Source organism: Acanthochromis polyacanthus, chromosome 18 (genome assembly GCF_021347895.1).
Source record: "Acanthochromis polyacanthus isolate Apoly-LR-REF ecotype Palm Island chromosome 18, KAUST_Apoly_ChrSc, whole genome shotgun sequence".
NCBI lineage: Eukaryota > Metazoa > Chordata > Actinopteri > Pomacentridae > Acanthochromis > Acanthochromis polyacanthus.
Window position 1 is genome coordinate 9,579,267 of NC_067130.1, and position 20,435 is coordinate 9,599,701.

The 20,435-nt window shown below is 40.1% G+C and overlaps 1 protein-coding gene across 8 annotated transcripts in view; it reads left to right on the forward strand.

The window, feature by feature from the left end:
- Window positions 1-20,435, forward strand: part of rgs3a (regulator of G protein signaling 3a) — a 142,598-nt gene that overhangs the window by 77,223 nt on the left and 44,940 nt on the right. Inside the window, exon 1 of one of the 8 annotated variants that reach the window (XM_022212005.2) lies at window positions 4,951-5,282. The exons of 6 other annotated variants lie outside the window; for them this stretch is intronic. In XM_022212005.2, coding sequence (XP_022067697.2) covers window positions 5,181-5,282 — 102 coding nt within the window. In that variant the 5' untranslated portion in view covers window positions 4,951-5,180. Of the gene's footprint in view, window positions 1-4,950; window positions 5,283-10,446; window positions 10,611-20,435 lie in introns of those variants that run through there. One more of the 8 variants, XM_022212006.2, reaches the window with a different exon arrangement.

The following is a 20,435-nucleotide window of genomic DNA, read 5'->3' on the forward strand; positions in this document are numbered from 1 at the left end:
AAAATGACAACACACGCACACTTAGCATTTGATGAGCAATGCTGGCGCTCCCTCCCTGAGTCAGAAGAGGAACGCAAACTATCAGCAGTATAAGTTGCATACATTTTCTGCATCAGCACGGAGGCTCACATGAACGGTGGGAAAAAAAAAAAAAAGATGGCTGCTGCTAATGAACAAAGTGTGCATTGAGATTTGGAGGCAGCTTGTTCTGTTCTCTTGCTATCCCATTTCGCATTTATGAGAATCTGTTTTAGCTGCTAAAGTGGTCATAATGCAGCATTTATGCTGGAGGGAGCAGTGACGTAGGGCCACAAGGACCCTCTCTGTCGAAAGTCTTCCTCTCAACTTCATGCACACATCAGAAGTGTGAGTGAATATGCAGCTTTTGAGTCGCATATCTCACTACGAGGGCACGCTGAATTTTAAACAGCAATACAAACTAACGAACGGATTGCTCCAGTATAGTTTGAGATTCATCGCAAAACTTGACGGTTTATATTTTTTCTGCTCTACAAGTTTTCTCATATGAGAGATTTCAGGGCATCCCACACTGGCAGCATCCTGACAGCTTCAGCTTGTCAGGATGTGGCACTATCCTACATTACTTCTAGTGTCAGCTCTTCAGGAAACCAGCAATCATACCACATTCCTCCCACTGATTGGCACATGCCGGCTAACGTACCTAGCTTACTTCCTCAGTCTGTGTGAAGCATAACTTATATGCCACAAGTGACAAATGACGTCCATGCAGCAGCAGTAGTCTGGAAATTCACTGGTTTAAAGTTCCTTGAGCACGTTTTCTCCAGGAGGGAGATCTCTGGGAAGTAAAGATGAAAATGTACATTTAAAATGAGATATATACGTTTTCCTTAATATAAGAGAACGCATTGAAATAACTGCAGGTCGTGTGAAACTATGCTGCCGGATTTTGACATCAGCATATTTATGATTTAAATTCAGATTTGAAATTAATTCAGCATTGAAATTCAGAGAGGGCAAATGACTTGTAGATCCCAGTACCACAGCAGCAACAGCAGAGGCAGCTTACGTTGTAAATTCAGATTTTCCGTTGTCTACAGGATAAGTAGAATGATACAAACTGAAAAGAAGAGAACCACTCGCAAATTCCTTGAATTTCTTGTAAGCACAAAATGACACTTGTGTAATACATTTGTAGTGTGCTTGTACTCTACTTTAGTGGCATTGCAAGGCCGTTTTGAGCACAAAATGACGCAACTATTAAGCAGTTCTGCAGCTTAAGTACACTTGATGTATTCTTTAGTGCACTTTAACTGAAAAATGGATTTTACTCTGGATAAGTATCAAACTAGTCATCTCCTAGCATACTGCAGAAATATATTTACTCACAGTGAAGATTCATGTATGCTTGATAGTGTACACTCCAGATTTACTTTTTGAAGTGGATGACTCAGTAAGTTGGGAACTTAATGTTTATCACCCGTCTGGTTTTCCCAAGCTGCAAATCTGCTCATGAAAAGGACCAAATGAAGGAAGAAGTTTAACAGCAGCAGTGGCTCATCACTGTTCAAATAAGACTCCTGGTCAGAGGACAGAAGAAACATACAAGAAAAAACTTGGTCTATTGATGGACAGTAGTCGATACAAGCAGGTTTTCAAGCTCGGAGATGTTGATATAGTCAAGGAAGACATCTTCACTGGGTTACAATATGAGGCGTTGACTGGCACAGGGGCAAGTGAGGAGAAAGTTAACAAGCTGCTGGAGGAGTGTGTGGTTTTTATTTTCACTGGGATCCAATGCGGACAGGAGTGTTCTGTGAAAGGTGAGAGCTCCTGTCATCTCAGTGGGAAGCGTTTTAAATACAAATATTTACATCATGACTCTGTCAGATATGAGGAACTTTGTGAAAGTCTGCGTCTTTCTAGAAAAATCAGCGGCCCATTTACAGTTACCATGTGAAAACGAGGTGATAAACCTAACGATAAATGTGAAGCATCTAAATGTACACTAAAATATGGCAAACAGCTGCACCATCATGTGATTAACATTCGCTCTTGTCTCTCTGCAACCAAAGCACACTTTCCCCTTCATTGTCCCTAATTAGACACGGATGAATTCCATTTGCCTTCCCTTTGCTCGGTGCTTTTTCTTCACACACGAGACACACATTGTGGGCTATTTCTGGGACGTGTTGTCTTGACATCCAGATTTAGAACTTGTTGAAATGGTGCAGATGTCATGAACATTTCTGAAGTGTTCCCTGTAGCATAGTAATTCTCACACACATATTGATGTCATTTTTATCAGATTTCAGCTTCCAAAAAGGTTTCATAAAGATGTACTAGCAACAGAATATCCTACCAGTTATCCAAATATCAAAAGTACCCTTACTTTCGTTTCAGTCTTAGTTTAGCAAAGACATTGCGAAGATTTGGAGTTCAGTAGATGCTATTAAAATATCTTCTCTGAGGAGTGTCTGTTCTACTGTCCCTTTGTAGAGTTTTTGCTCCATGTTGGGTTATCCAGGACAGCTGCTACAGTACAGTTTCGTTATTTTGTGTGTGTCAGTGGCAGGAATAAAGCTACAGCACTACCCCAAACCTTTCTTTCTCTGCAGAAATATGCATTCTTCTGGGAATAATTGGAACATATTTCAAAACTTATTGTCCTCAGATAATACTACTGTAACGTGGATGCATTTTTCAGTAAATTTAGATTATATTTGTTGTTCATGGGGCACTGCTAGTACATAAACATGGAAACTGTAGTTGAGAATGTGAGAAATCGACCTGAAAATGAGAAATATGAATACAAAATTATAGGTTGCCAAAGATTAGCCCTCTGAACCTCACAACCTACGATCAGATTTAAAAGCTTTGCTATTTTTAATAAAAAAATCACCAAAATTACAAGTTTTTGGGAGCTACATAAACAGAAAGAGTTCAGATCTTCACTTGGCCCTGCCGTTCTTGAAATACTCATCTGTGATGTGCCATCTTTTTGAGAATCTAAACAAATCTAAGCATAAAATCAAAATAATTCATTGAAATCACTTTATTCTTTGTCTTATTAAAATATCCAAACATGAATACTTTCTTCTAATCAGATTTCATAAAAAGCTACAAATTAAGTCATCTTTAACCCATCTAGGAAGGCAAGACCAACTCTACTGTGACCAAAAGTCCATCCATCCATCCATCCATCCATCCATCCATCCATCCATCCATCCAAGTAATTTCTGGCAAATTTTTAGCTAAACTTCAGGCTGTGTCCACACAGAGCAGATAGCAGACAAGCACAACATTTCTCTTACTAAAATATGTATAGTCTGTACATTCACTTTTTTAACAGAATTATAACTTCTGCACATGACATTTCTGAGTTTTCCCTACTTCTTGTCATGGTTGAGCTGTTTCCTTAGAGGGAGGAAGTTTATATTGCAATGACAAATGAACCCACAGTGAGAAAAAAAAAACTAACAACCAAAAAAAAAAAAAAAACACACGTAGGAATTGCTTGTAGTTAGAGAGTTAGACCATATCTTTGTTTATTATATTTACTTTAGTTTTTCTTCTTCAGTCCTTCACTGTTTTCCTTTGTTTTTGTCCTTACCCAGTCTTTTCCCTTGTTTTATTTTTAGGTCTTTACTTGTTTTCATTTTATTGCAGCCACCAAGAGCAAATGCACAATCCTTCACCTTCACTCCCAATCTGTCCGTCTGTATCAGTATCTTTGTTCTCCTCTGCTATACCTGTCTCTGGCAGTCACACACACAAACACACACAATCACACACATGGTTGAGCAATGTTAATCATTGTGGCCTGTAGTGTTGGATTAATTCCTTTGGCTTTCTTTAAAAATTAATGATTTCCCTTTGATGGAGTGGTGTTTGGCTTTATTTTAGCTCACCTTTAACTATTCATAACTGTTATATAATTGCAATGCATCAGCCCAGAAGGAAGTATAGATAAGAGCCTCGCGGGCTCCAGTCCTAAGAAGGTAATGCGGAGCATGAAATCCATTCACTCCCAGTTTTAATTATGCACATTTTTTACTCTGAGAAATGGTGTTTGCTCCACTGAGCATGTAATGGAGCTGGGATAATGGTTTCATTCACAAATTCCAAGGCTCTTCTTGACACAAGGACACTTTTGATTATTAAAAGTGTTTGATGTCAGTGTTGTGAGTGAGAATAACAAACACTCCGGTGCCAATTAGGAATGGGAAGTCAAAAAAAAGAGCAACTCCTGAGAAGCAGATAAAACGACTGTAATCTAGTTTGCCATAAGTTGATATTCTACTTTTTAAATGTCACTCATTACTTAATGCATCATCTGGATGTTTTCACGAGAATACCTTCGACCAGAGAGGCTGTCTGTGCAGTGTAATTGGCAGTCATGTTTAAAATAGCTGTTTGTGAAGCCCATTATATATTAGCACATGATGTGATGAGATAAGGCCTGATGAATAGCTTACATGACTGGCTACAGGTCTGATGCAGACACATGGTCATTGTAACACACCAGGCTCGTGTGTGTGTCTGTGGGTGTGTGTGTTTCTTATTAGGTGTGAAAGACATGGCCCTTAACATCCTGCTCTTTGATAGGTTTTGATTCAGTGCTTTGATTTGCAGCAGAGCAACTTCTAAAAATAGCACATGGAGGAAGAGAGAGAGAGAAGACAGAGTGACAGAGAGAGAAAGAGAGGGAGGGAATGAAGGACACCGGCTGCTTTGGTCTCCAAAGAGTTAGTTGCATTTGATCTCGTCATAACCATCACCCCTTCTATGTTTTTAATACACCCATTTCTCTGTTACAATCCCCTCTTTTTCACTCTCTCTCACACATCTCTGCCTCTCCCCTGATTCAATCTGTTTCTTTTTCATTTTCCCTCCCCTCTCCTCTACCAAATCTCTCTCGAACCCCCCTCTCCTCCCTCTCACTGTCTTTCGCGCTACACGTTCGCATCCACGTTATTACCGAGCTGGGGGAGAAGCTGGGACTGCAGCAGCAACAACACAGACAAGAATCAGAACAAGCGGGAGAAAGAAAACGAGAAACACTGATACATCCAGAAAAACAGACTGGAGGAGAAAGAAAGAAAGAAAGGAAAAAAGAAACATCTCATATTGTCACACTGGATTAGCAGTGTGTATCTATTTGTGCTGCACACGTGCTCCATAAGTGTGTGCATGTGTGGATGAACTGTGCCCTTCTTCGCAGCGCTCTGGGACACACAATAGTGATAACGCTCTCTTATAAAAAAGCAAACACACTACATGTCCAGATGCCAGTGTCTAAGGTAATGTCTGCTATCTTTTGCTGTAAAGTTCCGACTGAAAGCTCCTTTTGGGACTCTCTTTATAGTGCTTCTTGTGTGTGCATGCTTGTTAAATATTGCTTTAGCGCCTAAGTATGTGTCATGTTGCTTGCGTTGAGGTTAAATGCTGTCTGAGGTAAAGAAATATTATATTTCACAGCAATTGTTTACTATGCAACAGATTAAGTTAGTGGAGGCTGCTGTTTCTGTCTCTTTGGTTCTGAGAAGCAGAGATTATTGGCTTACTGTTTCAAGAAATGACATCTTCAAGATTTGGTTTCTAAAAGGTCTTTAAAGCCACCTACGGAATAAGACTGCCGAGGTTGATACGAAGGTATGAAAGAAATCTGACAGATAGCTCCGGTGTGATTCATTCTTTAGCCATAAGGAAGAAAACACTTGACTATCCCTCAGTGCTTTAGTTTTACTTTCTCTTCCGCACATAAAGTCATTAAAAAATTTTATTATGAGAAAAACTACTCTCTGAATTAATGTTAGCTGTTCTTTTTTTCTGGCAGTAACTACTGAATCGTCGCCCGCTGTGTATAAAAGCGTCTTGTTTTGTTCTGCAACTTTATCTCTTGAAGGGATTTATCAATGATGGATAGTTGTTGACCCGAGCAACCGTGTGGAGAGACAGCAAGTGTGTGTGTGTGTGTGTGTGTGTGTGTGTGTGTGTGTGTGTGCGTGTGTGTGTGTGTGTGTGTGTGTGTGTGTGTGTGTGTGTGTGTGTGGCTTCTACCTTTCAATGTCAAATGTTCCTTGTCATACTGATGAGATAAAAAAAATCCTTTCTGATGACAAGCATTGAGAGCCTCTTGAGATAACAGATGAGAGAATGGGGATAGGTAGAGAGACACAGAGAGTGTGTGAATGAGTGACAGAGGTTCAATTAGCCACTCAGGCACAACAGGTATGTTTGTTTATTTGAAACACACACAAGGCTGCTTATGTTTCTCATTCAGTTTGAAGGCTATACTGTATCATATGTACGTTGAATTTTTACCATATCGCAGCAATGTTGTTGCGTTATAAATCACCCGACCTTGGTACATCAGCCTTAGAGTCTAAACAAAATGTGTCAGAGGAATAAAAATGTGTCAGGCAGTCATGGTTGGCATTGAATGATTAATTCAGCTGGGTGTTTTCTTTCCTGAAAACAATGCTTGTTGTGCACTTAACCAAATCCTATTACAGCTATTTCTGATAAGAGAACATTAAATACAAATTAATTGAGAGATTGGTGTATGAAAAAAATAATAAAAAGGGAGAAAATGTTTCCAGATCTTTCAAAATAAACTGCTGGAAAAGTGTTGTTTTTGTATCTTTAGTGTTACGGGGCCATCAAAATCGAATCAAAGTCACTCATTATTTTCTGTGTTGTTCCTTTCAAGGCTGCAAAATCATCAGCCATGCTAGCACGAGCATTGATGCTGCCTGCGGTACAATAGACTCTTCTTATAGTTTGTTTACAGCTTGTATCAACCTGCATAGAAACATAGAAACAACATGCAGTTGAAGGCAGAAACTGCCAGAAGCTGAGATGAAAGGAAGCTCACATTTTCCAGCTCTCTCGCAAAGGTCATGAAATCCGTCTTAGCCTCGACCTCACTGAGGCTTTGTTTGAATTGAAAAGGTGCATTTATGTCATCCAAGTTGAGGATATAGTGGCAGACTGTGACTCACTGCAATTATAGAGTGCAGTCATATCTATATATATAGCCAAGCAGTAGATATCTGCAGTGACTTAAACAACAAAGGGAATTAAAAAGATCTATAATTGCCAACTCATCCCAATTTAGTAAAATGAAAAATACAAAAATTTAAAATGTGCACATTAAGTTATATTGTGACATCCTCTCACCTGTATTCTCTAAATAAGTACAAATAGGCAGGAAGTAAAGTTGCCTGTGTGGCATTATGAAGAAGTGAGTTCTTGACACACGCTGCTGATCTTATTTTTGATCTAATGTTAGTTCGAATTTACAAACACTTCTGTCTCATAGGCATGTCCTAAATATTATCTGTAAGTGTCAAAGTTAAAGACCCTGTATTGTGAACACTTACAAATGAATATTATTATTTGAAGGAACTACTGGAATACGTTTGCATGATTTAATGTTCAAAAACACACTATTTTTGTTATACTTTACATTGCAACCGCACCTCTTCTTTTGATCAATTTCAAACACTCTGTTTAGCTTCTGTCTCTTTAAAGGTCCCCCTCCTGAAAATCCAACCCGGTCTCACGGGGATTCGTGAAACTGTCACGTAAGTTTTAGTTTCGGTTTCGTGCGCACCAACACGATTTCGTCATGTTTTTCGTGCCGCTCACCACGAAATGTTTTTCGCTGTGGTAATCACATCTGAAAGTGGTTTATACCGGCGGATTCATGACGATCTAAGCTGTCCATCGGCGTATACTGCTTGTGTGATCGCGTTTGCGGCCGCCGGCCGCCGGACATTCTTGAAATTCCTATGCAAATTGGTAAGTGTACCACCGGCTTATGGTTAGGTTATGGTTAGGTTATGGTTAGGATTATGGTTAGGGTTATGTTTAGGGACGATGTCATGCAAAATATAGCGTTGGATTCGCCGCGGTTTTACATTAAAAATATAATATACACATTCTTTTGAAATACGTTCTGAGTGGCACGAAAAGTCCGCCGTTTAAAATACATTGGTGTGCATTTCGTGGTGAGCGGCACGAAAAACATGACGAAATCGTGTTGGTGCGCACGAAGCCGAAACAAAAATTTACGTGACAGTTTCACGAATCCTAGTGAGATCGGGCTGGAAAATCAGTCTGCTCTGATTGGTCAGCTGGGCTGACAAAAATGAGATAACACTGGTTATTTACTGATCTGCGGTATGAGTATGAGAAGAGAGATATAGAAGCGTCTCTAGTGAGAAAGTATTGACAAACTCTGAGGCAGCTTCTTGTACTTTGTTTGAGGGCCACACCAGCTGCTAGGCAGGCGTTATGCAAATGTGTTACATTGTGATGTCAATAAGTAACACGAGAAATGCCTGGATTTTGAAAAAGAAAAAACAACTTTAGGCTTTGCAAATATATAGAACTTGTACATGCACAAAGTGCAGCCGAAAAGCACAAAAATGCTAGCCTAGCCATGCTACACCCATGTTTCTGACAGCACAAGGGTCTAGGGAAGCTCGACAGGGAGGGAGGCGGGCTAAAAGGTTGTCTATCAAATCCCTCTGCAGCAATTGGGTAGGTATACAACCAATCAACGCAACGAATAGGCTGACGTAGTTCTGAGAGCACCGGCGGATTGTGGCTAAGTCCCATTAGCTTCCCAACCAGCGGAGCCGCGGAGCCAACTGGTGTATTAAGGATTTACCATATCCCGTCGGCATAAGTCCAAATACGTCTTTCTTCTCAATGAAACACTTAAGTGCCGTCCTTTGTTTATCTTTCAAGTTGAATTTTAGCTTCAAATCTTTAAGGGCTGTGGCCAAAGCCGAGTCGAAAGATAACTGTTTATTGTGTGCCGGTTGTTTCTGTCAGAATCGTCACGCCTCCGCCGTCACTTCGTTACGCCCGCCTTCTGACTCTACACTTCATGGTGATTGGTCCGGCCAGTTTTAGGAGAATCCAGCCTCGAGCCTTATGGAGGGTAACTAGACCCACCCTGGCAGAGAATTAAATTCGTTGCCGTGGGTTGTCTAGCGCGGCTAGGCTACAAAAATGCACCCTCAAAAGCATAACGTAGGCTCTTTTATTATTTGAATTCACACTGGAAAGTTAGAAGGACAACTTAGAAAGATCTCAATTTTGAAAATGTGGCTACCATTCTGAGAAGTATATTAACAGTAACCACATGTGGTTGGCTGCTAATAGGGTCACCTCAAAAGCTGTTGTTTCCCTTTAAGATGGAAAGTTTTAACAAAATGACACGGTTTATGCAAATGCATTGCATGGTGATGTCGATTAGTAACAGGAGAAATGCCTGTACTTTGAAAAAGAAAAAAAAACCTCTAAGCTTTTCAAATATGCAGAACTTGTGCATGCACAAAAACGCAGCTGTATAGCACAAAGAAGGAACCTCAAAAGCATAATATAGGCTCTTTAAATATTTGAATTGATACTGGAAATTTAGAAGAAGAACTTCAGCACTACCACTATTGGCTGCTACTGGGGTCACCTCAAAAGCTATTGTTTCCCTTTAAAGGGGAACTTCATTTTTTTTCAACCTTGGGTCTGTTTCCATATGTAATTTCATACATGTGAGTGATGGAGAAATGAATTTTCGACATAGCTCCAGTATTTAGCCAGGCAGGCAGCTTAGCAGCTCAGCTAGCAGCTCGGCTAGCGAAAAGTATGGGGCAGCTGGCAACCCCCCCCCACAGACAGTCTTTAGAGCAAAAAGCACATTAGGGGGGACTTTGATGCGGGGGGGCCAGCTGCCCCATACTTTTCGCTAGCCGAGCTGCTAGCTGAGCTGCTAAGCTGCCTGCCTGGTTAAATACTGGAGCTATGTCGAAAATTCACTTCTCCATCACTCACATGTATGAAATTACATATGGAAACAGACCCAAGGTTGAAAAAAACCGAAGTTCCCCTTTAAGATGGGAAGTTTTCACAATATGACACAGGTATCCTACCGTATACGGCTGCTCTGGGACTTTGTGGCAGCATTGTGCGTGTAAGATGCTGTAGATGCATGCGGCCGTTCTACTGCATGCATTTGTGAGTGTTTACACTGGTTCTGTGTCTATTGTGTAGGTTGTGCATCCTGTGGGACCTGACTCTAGTGCCCTAATGTCTTCACAAAGAAACGGAGGACGGGGGTGTTGTGGAGGCACAAATGGACACAATGTATGTGCATATATGTCAGACAATATTTGCGCACACACATGCAATCATGAAGGACATTATAGAGCAGTTAGTATGTTCAGTGGACGTACGCACCATATGCTTCTCTCCGAGCTCTCATTGCTCATTTGTCTCTTCTCATTATCTCGGTCTCCTCCCTCTCTTTCATTCCCTCTCCCTCCTTCCTTCTCACTTGTTTGTGCAGCTTGGGAGTCTACCTTCTTAGCCTCTTGGGCATTCTCCCTCTCCCTCTCTCTCTTTTCCTCTCTCTCTCTCTCTCTCCTTCTGTATCGCTGCACAGTTCAGTTGGCCTAGCCCACACTGACAGAATCACACACAGCAGCCCAGCTAGCCAGCTGCAAACACTCACACACCAGTTTGACAGAGGAAGTAGGCCACTTTAATGGGGATGTGTGGAGTGCCTGTATCTGCCTTTACTGGATTATAACCTGGAACTGCTTCCTCTTTGCCAGGTAGGGGGGGTCTATATACCGTCATTTTATTCTTCATCTGTAGCTTTTTTTTAATGCAAATTGATTTTATGGTGCTTTTCTTTGGCTCTGGTGGGGGAAAGAAAAAAAAAATCTTCATCCATGCAGTTATTTTGAGTTGTTGTGCTGCTGGGAGGCAAGGAGTGGTTTCGTCATATTGGGGAAGGAAGAAACAAGCTGGAGAGATGAGAGGAAAGATAGGAAAAAGCAATAAAGGCCTATTTATCACTGGGCATCTTTATGACAGGCTCGTATGAAGAGTTGTGTGTGTCAGTGTTGTCTGCTATTTTAACAAATCTAACTTTAATTTCCAGCTTTCGTTTGTTTTGCATTTCCTTTCTTACTTTCTGTCTGTTATATTCTGTGTTTAGTGCCACTTATTCCTCCTTTCTAATAACTATAGTGGCACCCTTTAATCATTTTGTCCCTGTAACATCACTTCCCTCCAAATAAATATGAGTTATGGGCAGTATTTTGTGAACAACAGATTGTTTACATTCTCCATTTAGTGCTTTTATGTCTCTGCTTTGGCTGCGTGCCAGTGGCATGATATAACCGTCCACATGGTTTAGGAGTCGTCGGGTGAAAAACGGGGAGCCGGAGAGACGAGAACGGTCGGAAGATAGCCATTAAGAAGACAAACTCTAAACCATGTTAGCTGAAAGTGATAGAGACAATCGCAGAGAGACAACCAAGGGACCAGAGGGGGAAAAACAACAGGAAGCACACAGGGGAAAATTGCTTTTCTCTTTTCCTCATTAGGCGAATTGTGGGGTTATTCTCTTCTTATGAGGAAGAAGAGAGCAAGAGAGAGAATTTGATGCAGTTTTTGTTGGTGCCTGTTGATACACAGGGAGATGATGGGAAGCATGTAGTCTGGTATAAAATGAAAGTATCCAAAGGAAACTGATCGAGATGTTTTTAAACAAGCACAGAAGAGTAACTAGGAAAAAATATAATCTCTACTCTGCTCCTCTCCTCTTCAATCTTTCGCTTGTCCTTGATCAATAGTAGACAGTGTCAGTGGCCCATCCCTCGGCTGCACACACATGCAAACGCACACAACCAAAACACACACACGAGATGAATGTGATTTATCAGCGAGTCTTACAGTCCCGGCTCGAACAAATGAGATGTTTGTTATAACCTGAGAAACTACGTCGTGCGCATTACTACCCCTTGTTTGCCACAAAGGCACACAACAGACAAAATAAAAACCACCACACACTCGCACACAGACACAGTCATGCATCAATTACTCCAAAGGACAACACATTGACTCGTATGCATTTCCTCAAGACTTAACCTTAAACTTACCTTAATCCTAGTCTCAACCACAACCTAACCCAGTTTTCATATTAAACTCTAAGTATATACAGTATGCCATGGGAACTTGCTTTTTTTTGTCCCCAAATAAGAGACAAGTCCCCACAATGTGACACTTTAAATTGATTTATGTCCCTACACCATGAGCCACACAAATGCTCACACACACTCGCGCAAACATCGCTCTGACCTCTTTCTGTGAAGGCCCTTTCCAATCTTTCTCAGTGGTCACATTGTCTTCAGCTGCCTGGCGTCATGGGGCACGTTACGTCAATGACATTTTCTCTCTGAACCCTGCTTCTATCAATAATGCCTTTGCAAAAAAAAAAAAAAAAGAAAGGGGGAGGAAAAAAAGAAATCTTTCTGCCCTCTCTGTGATTCTTCCAAAGGTTCAGCAGGAGTGGTGGCGTGCCATGCTACTGTTAAAGAATGCCATGTATTGACTCAGGATGGGTTCTGTTGGCCAGTTCTATTTGGATCTGGTTCCAAATTCGGAAAACGTCTGGATTTAATAAGATTTTGCAAATCCCTTATTAAAATCTTTATTTCATGTTGTCTTTTTTAGTCTCTTTTGCCTCTCGCTGTGACATCAAAAAAGACTAATGTTGTATAATAAAAGCAAGCACATCAAAGTCCATAAAAAATGCAACATGCTACATTTATAGAAATAACAATTCCTTTGTTTCAAGACTTGCAACATTTAATATGTTAGACAGAACTTGTGGTATTTTTGATGCCTTGAGAAGGATCATCACTCGACTAGTCTACTGCTGATGTTATAACACATTCCACACTGCAACTGCTGCAGGTTTACTTTCCACATTGCAACAGGTTTACTTTTAGGTAACATTAAGTGCATTATGCATGCACATGAGGAAATTATTTAATGCAAAATTCACAAAATGATGATGTAGAATTAATATTATTTGCAAAGTGATGTGTTTAGTTCAGCTTCTGCTGCTGCAAATACTGCAACAGACCACTGCCAAACCACACTGTAAACATCCTGCAGCCCCTCAACACAGCAGTTCATGTCCATGCTTTAAATACGTAATTAAACTCACCGACTGTGGTTTTAATGTGCTTGGAAGAAGCTAGATTCTTTTATATTAGGCTATATCTTATGCCTCGCTAATAATGAAATATGTTTTGTGCTTTTTGAAATAAACAATGCTTATTTTTCTTTAAAAAAAAAACTTCAATACCCATCAGATAAACCACTTAAAATGATTTTAAAAGGATCTGAATTCGATAAGCTGGTTTGGAACTGGATTCAGATTTGATAACATGCCACTGGACCCTGCTGAGGACTAAATGTAATCACTAAAACATATCTGGAAACATACAGGCTTCACATAGAACCAATCTACACGCTCCCTGTTTAAGCTGAAATATTAATGAGAATAGACTTTATGCTAATAAATTGCGTTTGACATCTCTAAGGTTTAACTCACTGCCGAGTGTTCCTGTGAGATATTGAGCCGGGGTTTTTATTACGCTATCCTGCTTCAATTAATTTTACTGACGTACGCTGTATACCTGGAATGCTGCAATACTGGTACCTGCGATCAATAACAATATTATTTGCTTCTAATAGGATGAGCTTTCAGCATATGTCGGAACTGATCGGTTAATAGTCCAGTTTTACTTCACATTTTGGCCTGAAGCATCAGCGAAAAACTGAAATTATGCTGAACATAAAAGACTTATTGCTCACCCAAGTCAGCAGCTTTGTGATACATTTTTTTTTTATGATTCAGTTAACAAGTTGTTCTTTTATGGTCCCACTGTTCACCTTTTTGATCTACAGACCTTCTAACACCTTTCCCCCCCTTGTTCCCTTTTCCATCATCTGTTTTCTCCTTCCCTTTCGGTCTAATCTAATCGCGATGGAGGGTTCTGACAGATAAATGACTATTACTGTCTCATCGGTCTTCTCTCAGTGAAATCAAGGGCAAAAGGGACCGGTGCATTGTGGTGCATATAATGAGGCCATTCAGAGATTGATCATCTATAAGGTTGGGCCTCTTAACGAGGTATTGGTATTAAACAAAGCAATAATAGCTCTGAAATGTTCAGACCTCTGATTGTTCTGGACAGTCCATGTCAAAGCATGCTTAATATGTAGTTAGAGCAGACAAGTACACCCAGACACAAACATCGCACTAAATTACAAGCAGCTCTTCCACATTAGACATAGCATGTGTGTGTCTTTTGTAGTACATTACGTGTAGCGCTAACGTTCCTGTGATGGCAGGAATGTAGAAAATTCAGCCTGAATGTCTAAGTGTGCGTGCGTTTATGTCAAAAAGCGTGATGTGGGTTGCAGCCAATTATTTCGCTTTAAGCAAATAAACAACTCGGGTTATGGGTGTGTGTTGCTACATTTAGTGGAAAATGACCTGGTTCGCAAGAACTGTAGAAAACAGGTTTGCTATTACTCTTGCTCCTGTCACATTTTTACTCACTCTGGGCTCGTTTTTCACCTCAATATGAAGTCCTTCACATCTATGGAAGCAACACAACCTTTAATGGAAGTAGAGAGCTCTTAAATGTCATCTGTGCAGTATATTAAAGTTTTAATGACGCGGATCGCAAAATTAGGAAAAGGAAAGGTAGATATCTGGGATTATTTTGTTCACAAAAATGGGGGAAAAGAAAACAACGAACATCAGGATGTATTTCCATACTAGTCTCCTGTCTGCGCTGTGTAAACAAAACCTGCAGTTCATCCCAGCTTAACTGAATAGTCCCTGAATTTTTGTCACATGATTGTTGGGTGCAGCTGGGACGCGAATGGCTTCTCAGTTGTGACGAGGACAGCAGAATTTTTTATTTTTTGCAGAATCTGGTTATTACAAATGGTCTATTTTAGGTATATTTTTAAATGAAGCATGCAAAATAAATACATTTTCATCAAAACATCACAACCTTAAGCTTAGATTTGCTTTGTTTTTGTGTCGGAACAACACGTCACAGATTTTGATGTCAGGAGAGTTGAAAATACAACAATTCTTACTGTTTGTGATTTTTGAAAAATACCTTTTAGGTCCACCAGTTGATGTTGGGATTCAGAGGGTTGAATGCCTGGAATGTTGCACATTACATGTTTATTAAGTACTGCACTTAAAGTAGCTTTAATAAGTATTATTATATTTTTAGATTATTATATTTTTGTTGTATTGTTGATGTGAAGAGGTAGGTACGATCTGTGGAGGACCTCTGTGTGTGTGTGGCATAAACCCTTCCAAATACATTAATTGCTGTTGGGTGAAAGCAAACTGTTGGTGACTTCACATAAAACACAGAAGAAGCTTTATATGCCCTCCCTAGACCAGCGATGGAGTTAGACATTGCATGGGCTGCATTGTGATTGAAAGTGGCTGTTGCACATTGGGTAAAAAAGGGGAAGAACATAGTTGAATATATGAAAAATCTTTGGTCTGAAACCAAAAAGAAATCTAAAAGAAAACAGTCTCAGGTGCTCAAGAACAGAAATATAAGTTAAATATCCATTGTTTTCAAAGAAATAAAGAGGTTTTCCATGCAGATTTAATGAACAGTTGCAACAAGCTGACACCGTTAGTCAGTGTGAAATGAGGTTAACCTGGTTCCTATTCTTTGTTATGCTCAGTTAATGTTTTCCCTTTTAAACAGGGCGACTTCTCTAGACGTCTCTGACCTCACACGTCCTTGGAATAAATTAACGAGATAAGTCAGTGAGTAAAGGAGACAACAGGGCAGAGTGAAAAGGATACATGCAGACTGTTTGGGTGGAGTTACATCATTTCAACATCCACCGCTTAGATTCACCACTGAGCTGAACTAGAGTCGAGACAGAAGGAGAGGGGAAAGCCAGTCCTTTTGTTTGGCCACACACAATATTTCTAACAGCGCTGCTAATTGAGATAAGCTGGATATATCGAGGCTGGAGGTGGATTTGGCTTGTGTCATGCTGGATGCATTAAACCTTTAACTACCAGTATCAGACTAAGCAGAGAGTCTTTAATGCTCTTTAATGTAACGTCTTACTTAAAAACAGAGGAGACCCCGGAAATTAAAGGAAATAAAGAAAGGGAAGGAAGGAGATAAAGATGAAAGATGGCACTTTGGAATTGAGGAGCGGGAGGGGTCTGGAAACTATGCTGACAGAGTTCATAGGTACATCTTTAGCTTTTGGAGAAGGCAAAGCGCAGCTGCTCCCCTGGGATGGGTCTCCTGTTGCCATGGGAACGGTGGGACAGAGGCCACATGATTGTCCCTGGGTGACTGTCCACGAGCGAGTGTGGTTTCCTGTACTGCTATCTTTACGAGAAGATTCTGACCTTCAGAGATTTAAACCTTCAGAACAGGAATATGCTATTCACAGATGAAGGTCATGTTTGTCAATCTTCATTTCTTCTAGGATGTTTTCTTTTTTCTTTTTGGATATCGGACTTTAGAGACCTGGTTTATTCTGTGTCCTGTTAACACCCAGACCATACTGTCACACTAAACACATAGTGTTAAAAACAGATGGCTATTTGTAAAATACACCAAGAGTATAAATCATTGGAGAGTCCCGTCAGTGGTGACTGTATTTACACACATTTATAAGAACAACTGGGCATTATTTACCCTTGTCACATTTTTACTTATCATTCACTGCAATATAAAGTCCTGCATGTCAATAAAAACAGCACAAACATAGCTAGAAGGTGAGAGAACCCAGATATATCCTCTGTGCAGTATGACACAGTGACGATGTCAAAGGACAAAAACACAAAAGTTGAGTTTCTTTAAAATACTTTTAAAAAATGGAATCAACATGTACACCATGTTTCAAGTTCCCACAGGTGTTACTAATATGGGAAAATGTGTACTTAGTAGAGGTAGTTTACTGAGCAAATTTCTAATTTTCATACTTGTCTCCTATTTGCTCTGTGTAAACACAGCCTGCAGTTCAGTACAACTCTACTAAAAAGTGCCTGATTTTTTTGTCATGTGACTGTTCACAGCTGAGTCAATAATGGCTCCTCAGTTGTGTTGAGAAGCAAAGATTATTTTATTTGTTTATTTTTTATTTGCAGAATCTGTTCATAGAAAATAGTTGATGAGATTAGTTGACAAAAGTAAATTTCATGGAATATGATGATTTTGAGTTTAGCTTTGGTTTATGTTTCCAATAGAACGGTACATCGCAGATGAGCAAAGCCCATAGGGAAATTATAGTTTGTGTCATTGATAAATAGTGACATTTCAGCAATTGAAACCCTATTTTTTTACCTTCAGAGGACTAAGATTGTGTAAAAAATTGTGTGATAAGATGAGGTAACAATTTCTGGAGATTTTCAGGTCTGTTTTTGTCCTTGTATTCATTAATAAGTCATAAAATGCTGGAAGAAATGTGAACCGTGGCTTCTCTCCAAAGCCCATTTGTCTTCAAAAATATTCCTATTTTGGGACTCGAGGGACCACAACAACCAGTAGTTATATGCAGATCTTTCCCCTGTTGTAAGTACTCTAGGGAGTCCCCAAAGAAGGGACGGAGCAGATCATAAGCACTGTTCTATGTATTTATTTTTGAAAACTTCTTCATCACTAAGCTTTTTCTCAAGGTTTTCTTTTCATTTTACTTTTCTGTGATCGATTCTTTTCTTTTTATCTTTAAAATGTCACGCCAAAGCCCAAATGCACTTGTCAGAAATGGGACTGAACAGACCCAAATGTTGGAAATATGATAAACCTTCCCATCTGCTGATGTGTGAGCTCCAGTTTGATTAAAGCCCACATAGAGCGCCTGTGCCATATCTCGCTCTTAACTGATACATTAACAAGACAGCTGCTCCGTGAGGCTGTGATGCTCACTGTAAAGAAAGCTAAACTGTTGGACTGATTGCTAGCAGACACGTAAACATGTGAAGCCACTTGTGGGATTTCATAATGAGGTTTGGGGGTAGATATGTGAAAAATGTGAGAAAAATGAGACATGTGAGAGATGCGGTTTTTATTTTTTTCTAGCCATTTAAACACGAACTGTTGCATATTTTGAACAGCATCTCTGTTTTCATCAAAGTAGCATTCAACACAAATTCTAGGTAAATCTAATGCTAATGTGTTTATTCTTGAGGTATTTGGTCATCAGACAAATTTCTGACTAAACTGAATTTTTGACCTAATTTGGTGCTGCTGATAAAAAGTTCCCAAACACCTAGAACTGCTGCTTCAGAGTGCGTACAAATCCATTCTTCAGCTTTTGAGACGGCTAACTTTAAACCACAAATGTTGTGGTGGTGCCAGTGGGAAAGTCAGCTGACCAGCACAGTCAGAATGATTCATCCTCTGGGGAACATGTTGGGCAGATTCCTGGGAAATCCATCTAATAGGTGGTATTTCCGTCTAGATTAAAGTGGCGGCCTGATTGATGTCATATGTGGCTTCAGAATAATAGGACTGAAATGTTTCTCTCATGGAACAGCAGGATTTTTTGGTGGCATTTGCCTTCATTGGACGGCTTTGATACAAATAAGAATAGTATATAATAAAGAAAACTGCTTTGTGAAGTGAAATTCATACGGGCAGACAAGCATCAGTGCTCACTGGCCTTGAACACAAATAACAGGCACAATCTCTAATATGATGAAGCAGTGTTACAGGTCAGGGAGTTGGCTGGCCAGCAGGGCATTAAATCACATCTTCTCAGTGAGCTGAATCCAGTCTTTTGTGTTTAGATCCATGGACACAAAGACACACAGAACATTTTGCAAGGAAAAGTCGGCTTGTAAATTCGTACTAATAGAACTAATTCATTGTTACTGGTGGCTCTTTTCAATGTGTCTGTTTCTAAGTTAATGAATGTTCGTGTAGTGATGGTGTCTGCACGAAAAAGCAACATTTTCTGAGATTTTGCTCCAAATCTTCCTCTCCTCTTCCACTCATTTCCTCTTTCTATGTCGCTTCACGGCCTCCCATCCATCCTCCCTTATGTTTGTCTTATCCACTCTGGCTCCTCCATCCATTCACTCTCTTACCCCACATCTTCCTCTCTCTGCCTTTTAGTGCTGGTTTTGTTTCCTTGCTTAATTGAGGCAATGGCAGAGATTATATTCTGTTGAATCATTGATGACTCCGAGACGCATTCGAGAACACGTGTATTGTGCAGGCGCACGCACAAATGCAAAGTGTTTGCACACTGCACATGTCTCATTAGCGCGTGTGTTTTCATTTGTCTCGTCGAGGCAGGCTCACTGAAGAGACAAAGAGGCAGATGTCACATTTCAGAAGAATGCCTTGAAGTTTATTAATGTGTTTGTTCTTTCGTATCTTCAGATATGAGGACAGGTCGCTCACTGGAGGGGTAATCTGAAACTGCTTGATTTTTTTTGTGTGTGTGTGTGTGTGTGTGTGTGTGTGTGTGTGTGTGTGTGTGTGTGTGTGTGTGTGTGTGTGTGTGTGTGTGTGTGTGTGTGTGTGTGTGTGTGTGTGTGTGTGTGTGTGTGTGTGTGTACTGTGAGAAGGAACAAGTGTATCTGACAGGACAGGTGGCTCCATTGTGTCTCAAGCCATATCTTCAGCAGTCAGAGGTTTGTGTGTGGAAGACAGGAAAGGAGAGAGAGAAGGTCAGCAAGGTGCAGAAAGAGAAAAGTCAAGCGAAACTGTGTAAATCACTGCTCTGACTACATAACATCGCTAACATCTCCTCTGTTTATCCCATTTGTGTTGCCAAATGAACATATTCATACTGTGACAAGCCAAATAAGACAATGAAATGTCACCATTTGCTGACAGTGACTCACCATTATGAGCTGGACTACCATGAACACAGGAAGAACAAAGGGAAATTAAGGGATAGAGACAGGATTTACTTCCACTTTCCTTCTATGAATGAGCACCTCTCATAAAGTCTTTGTATCACCAGCAAGACTTGAAGTCCTGCTTGTAACGCCGTGAACCATCTAGACAGGATCACGGGGAGGTTAAGGAGGAGTTAGAAGGGAAAAGGAGAGGTCTGGATCACCTTCAGGCATATATCCAGGAACATCCAGTTAGTATTTATAGCCCTGAATCGCTGTTCTGACCTCAAAGGGGCTTCTCAGTGGCCACTTTTGTAAATGGTAAATAAAAGCGGTTACATGTAAACAGAGAGAAAGCCTGTTGTGACTTGGGTTGGGATTGTTAGAAAAAGATCTTTTCCCAGAATGATGAAAAAAACAGATATGCCTAATTGGTAATAGTTCTTACTTTGATAGCTAAAGCATGCAAATGTTGCATAGTATCAAGAAGGAAGGATTCTGAGCTGTTTATTTTCAGGTATAGAATTTTAAAAGCCAAGTTGATTAGGACAAGTTCAGGACAAGTTCTAATGCTATAGATAAACAAAGACAGTAGAATTTCCAGGAGAAAAAAAATCGTGGTTCTACAAAGTATGGATATTTGCTTCTTACGTTTTGTTTCCATACATGTCTCCTATCAACAGAGCCTGGAGTTCAACCATATTCAGCT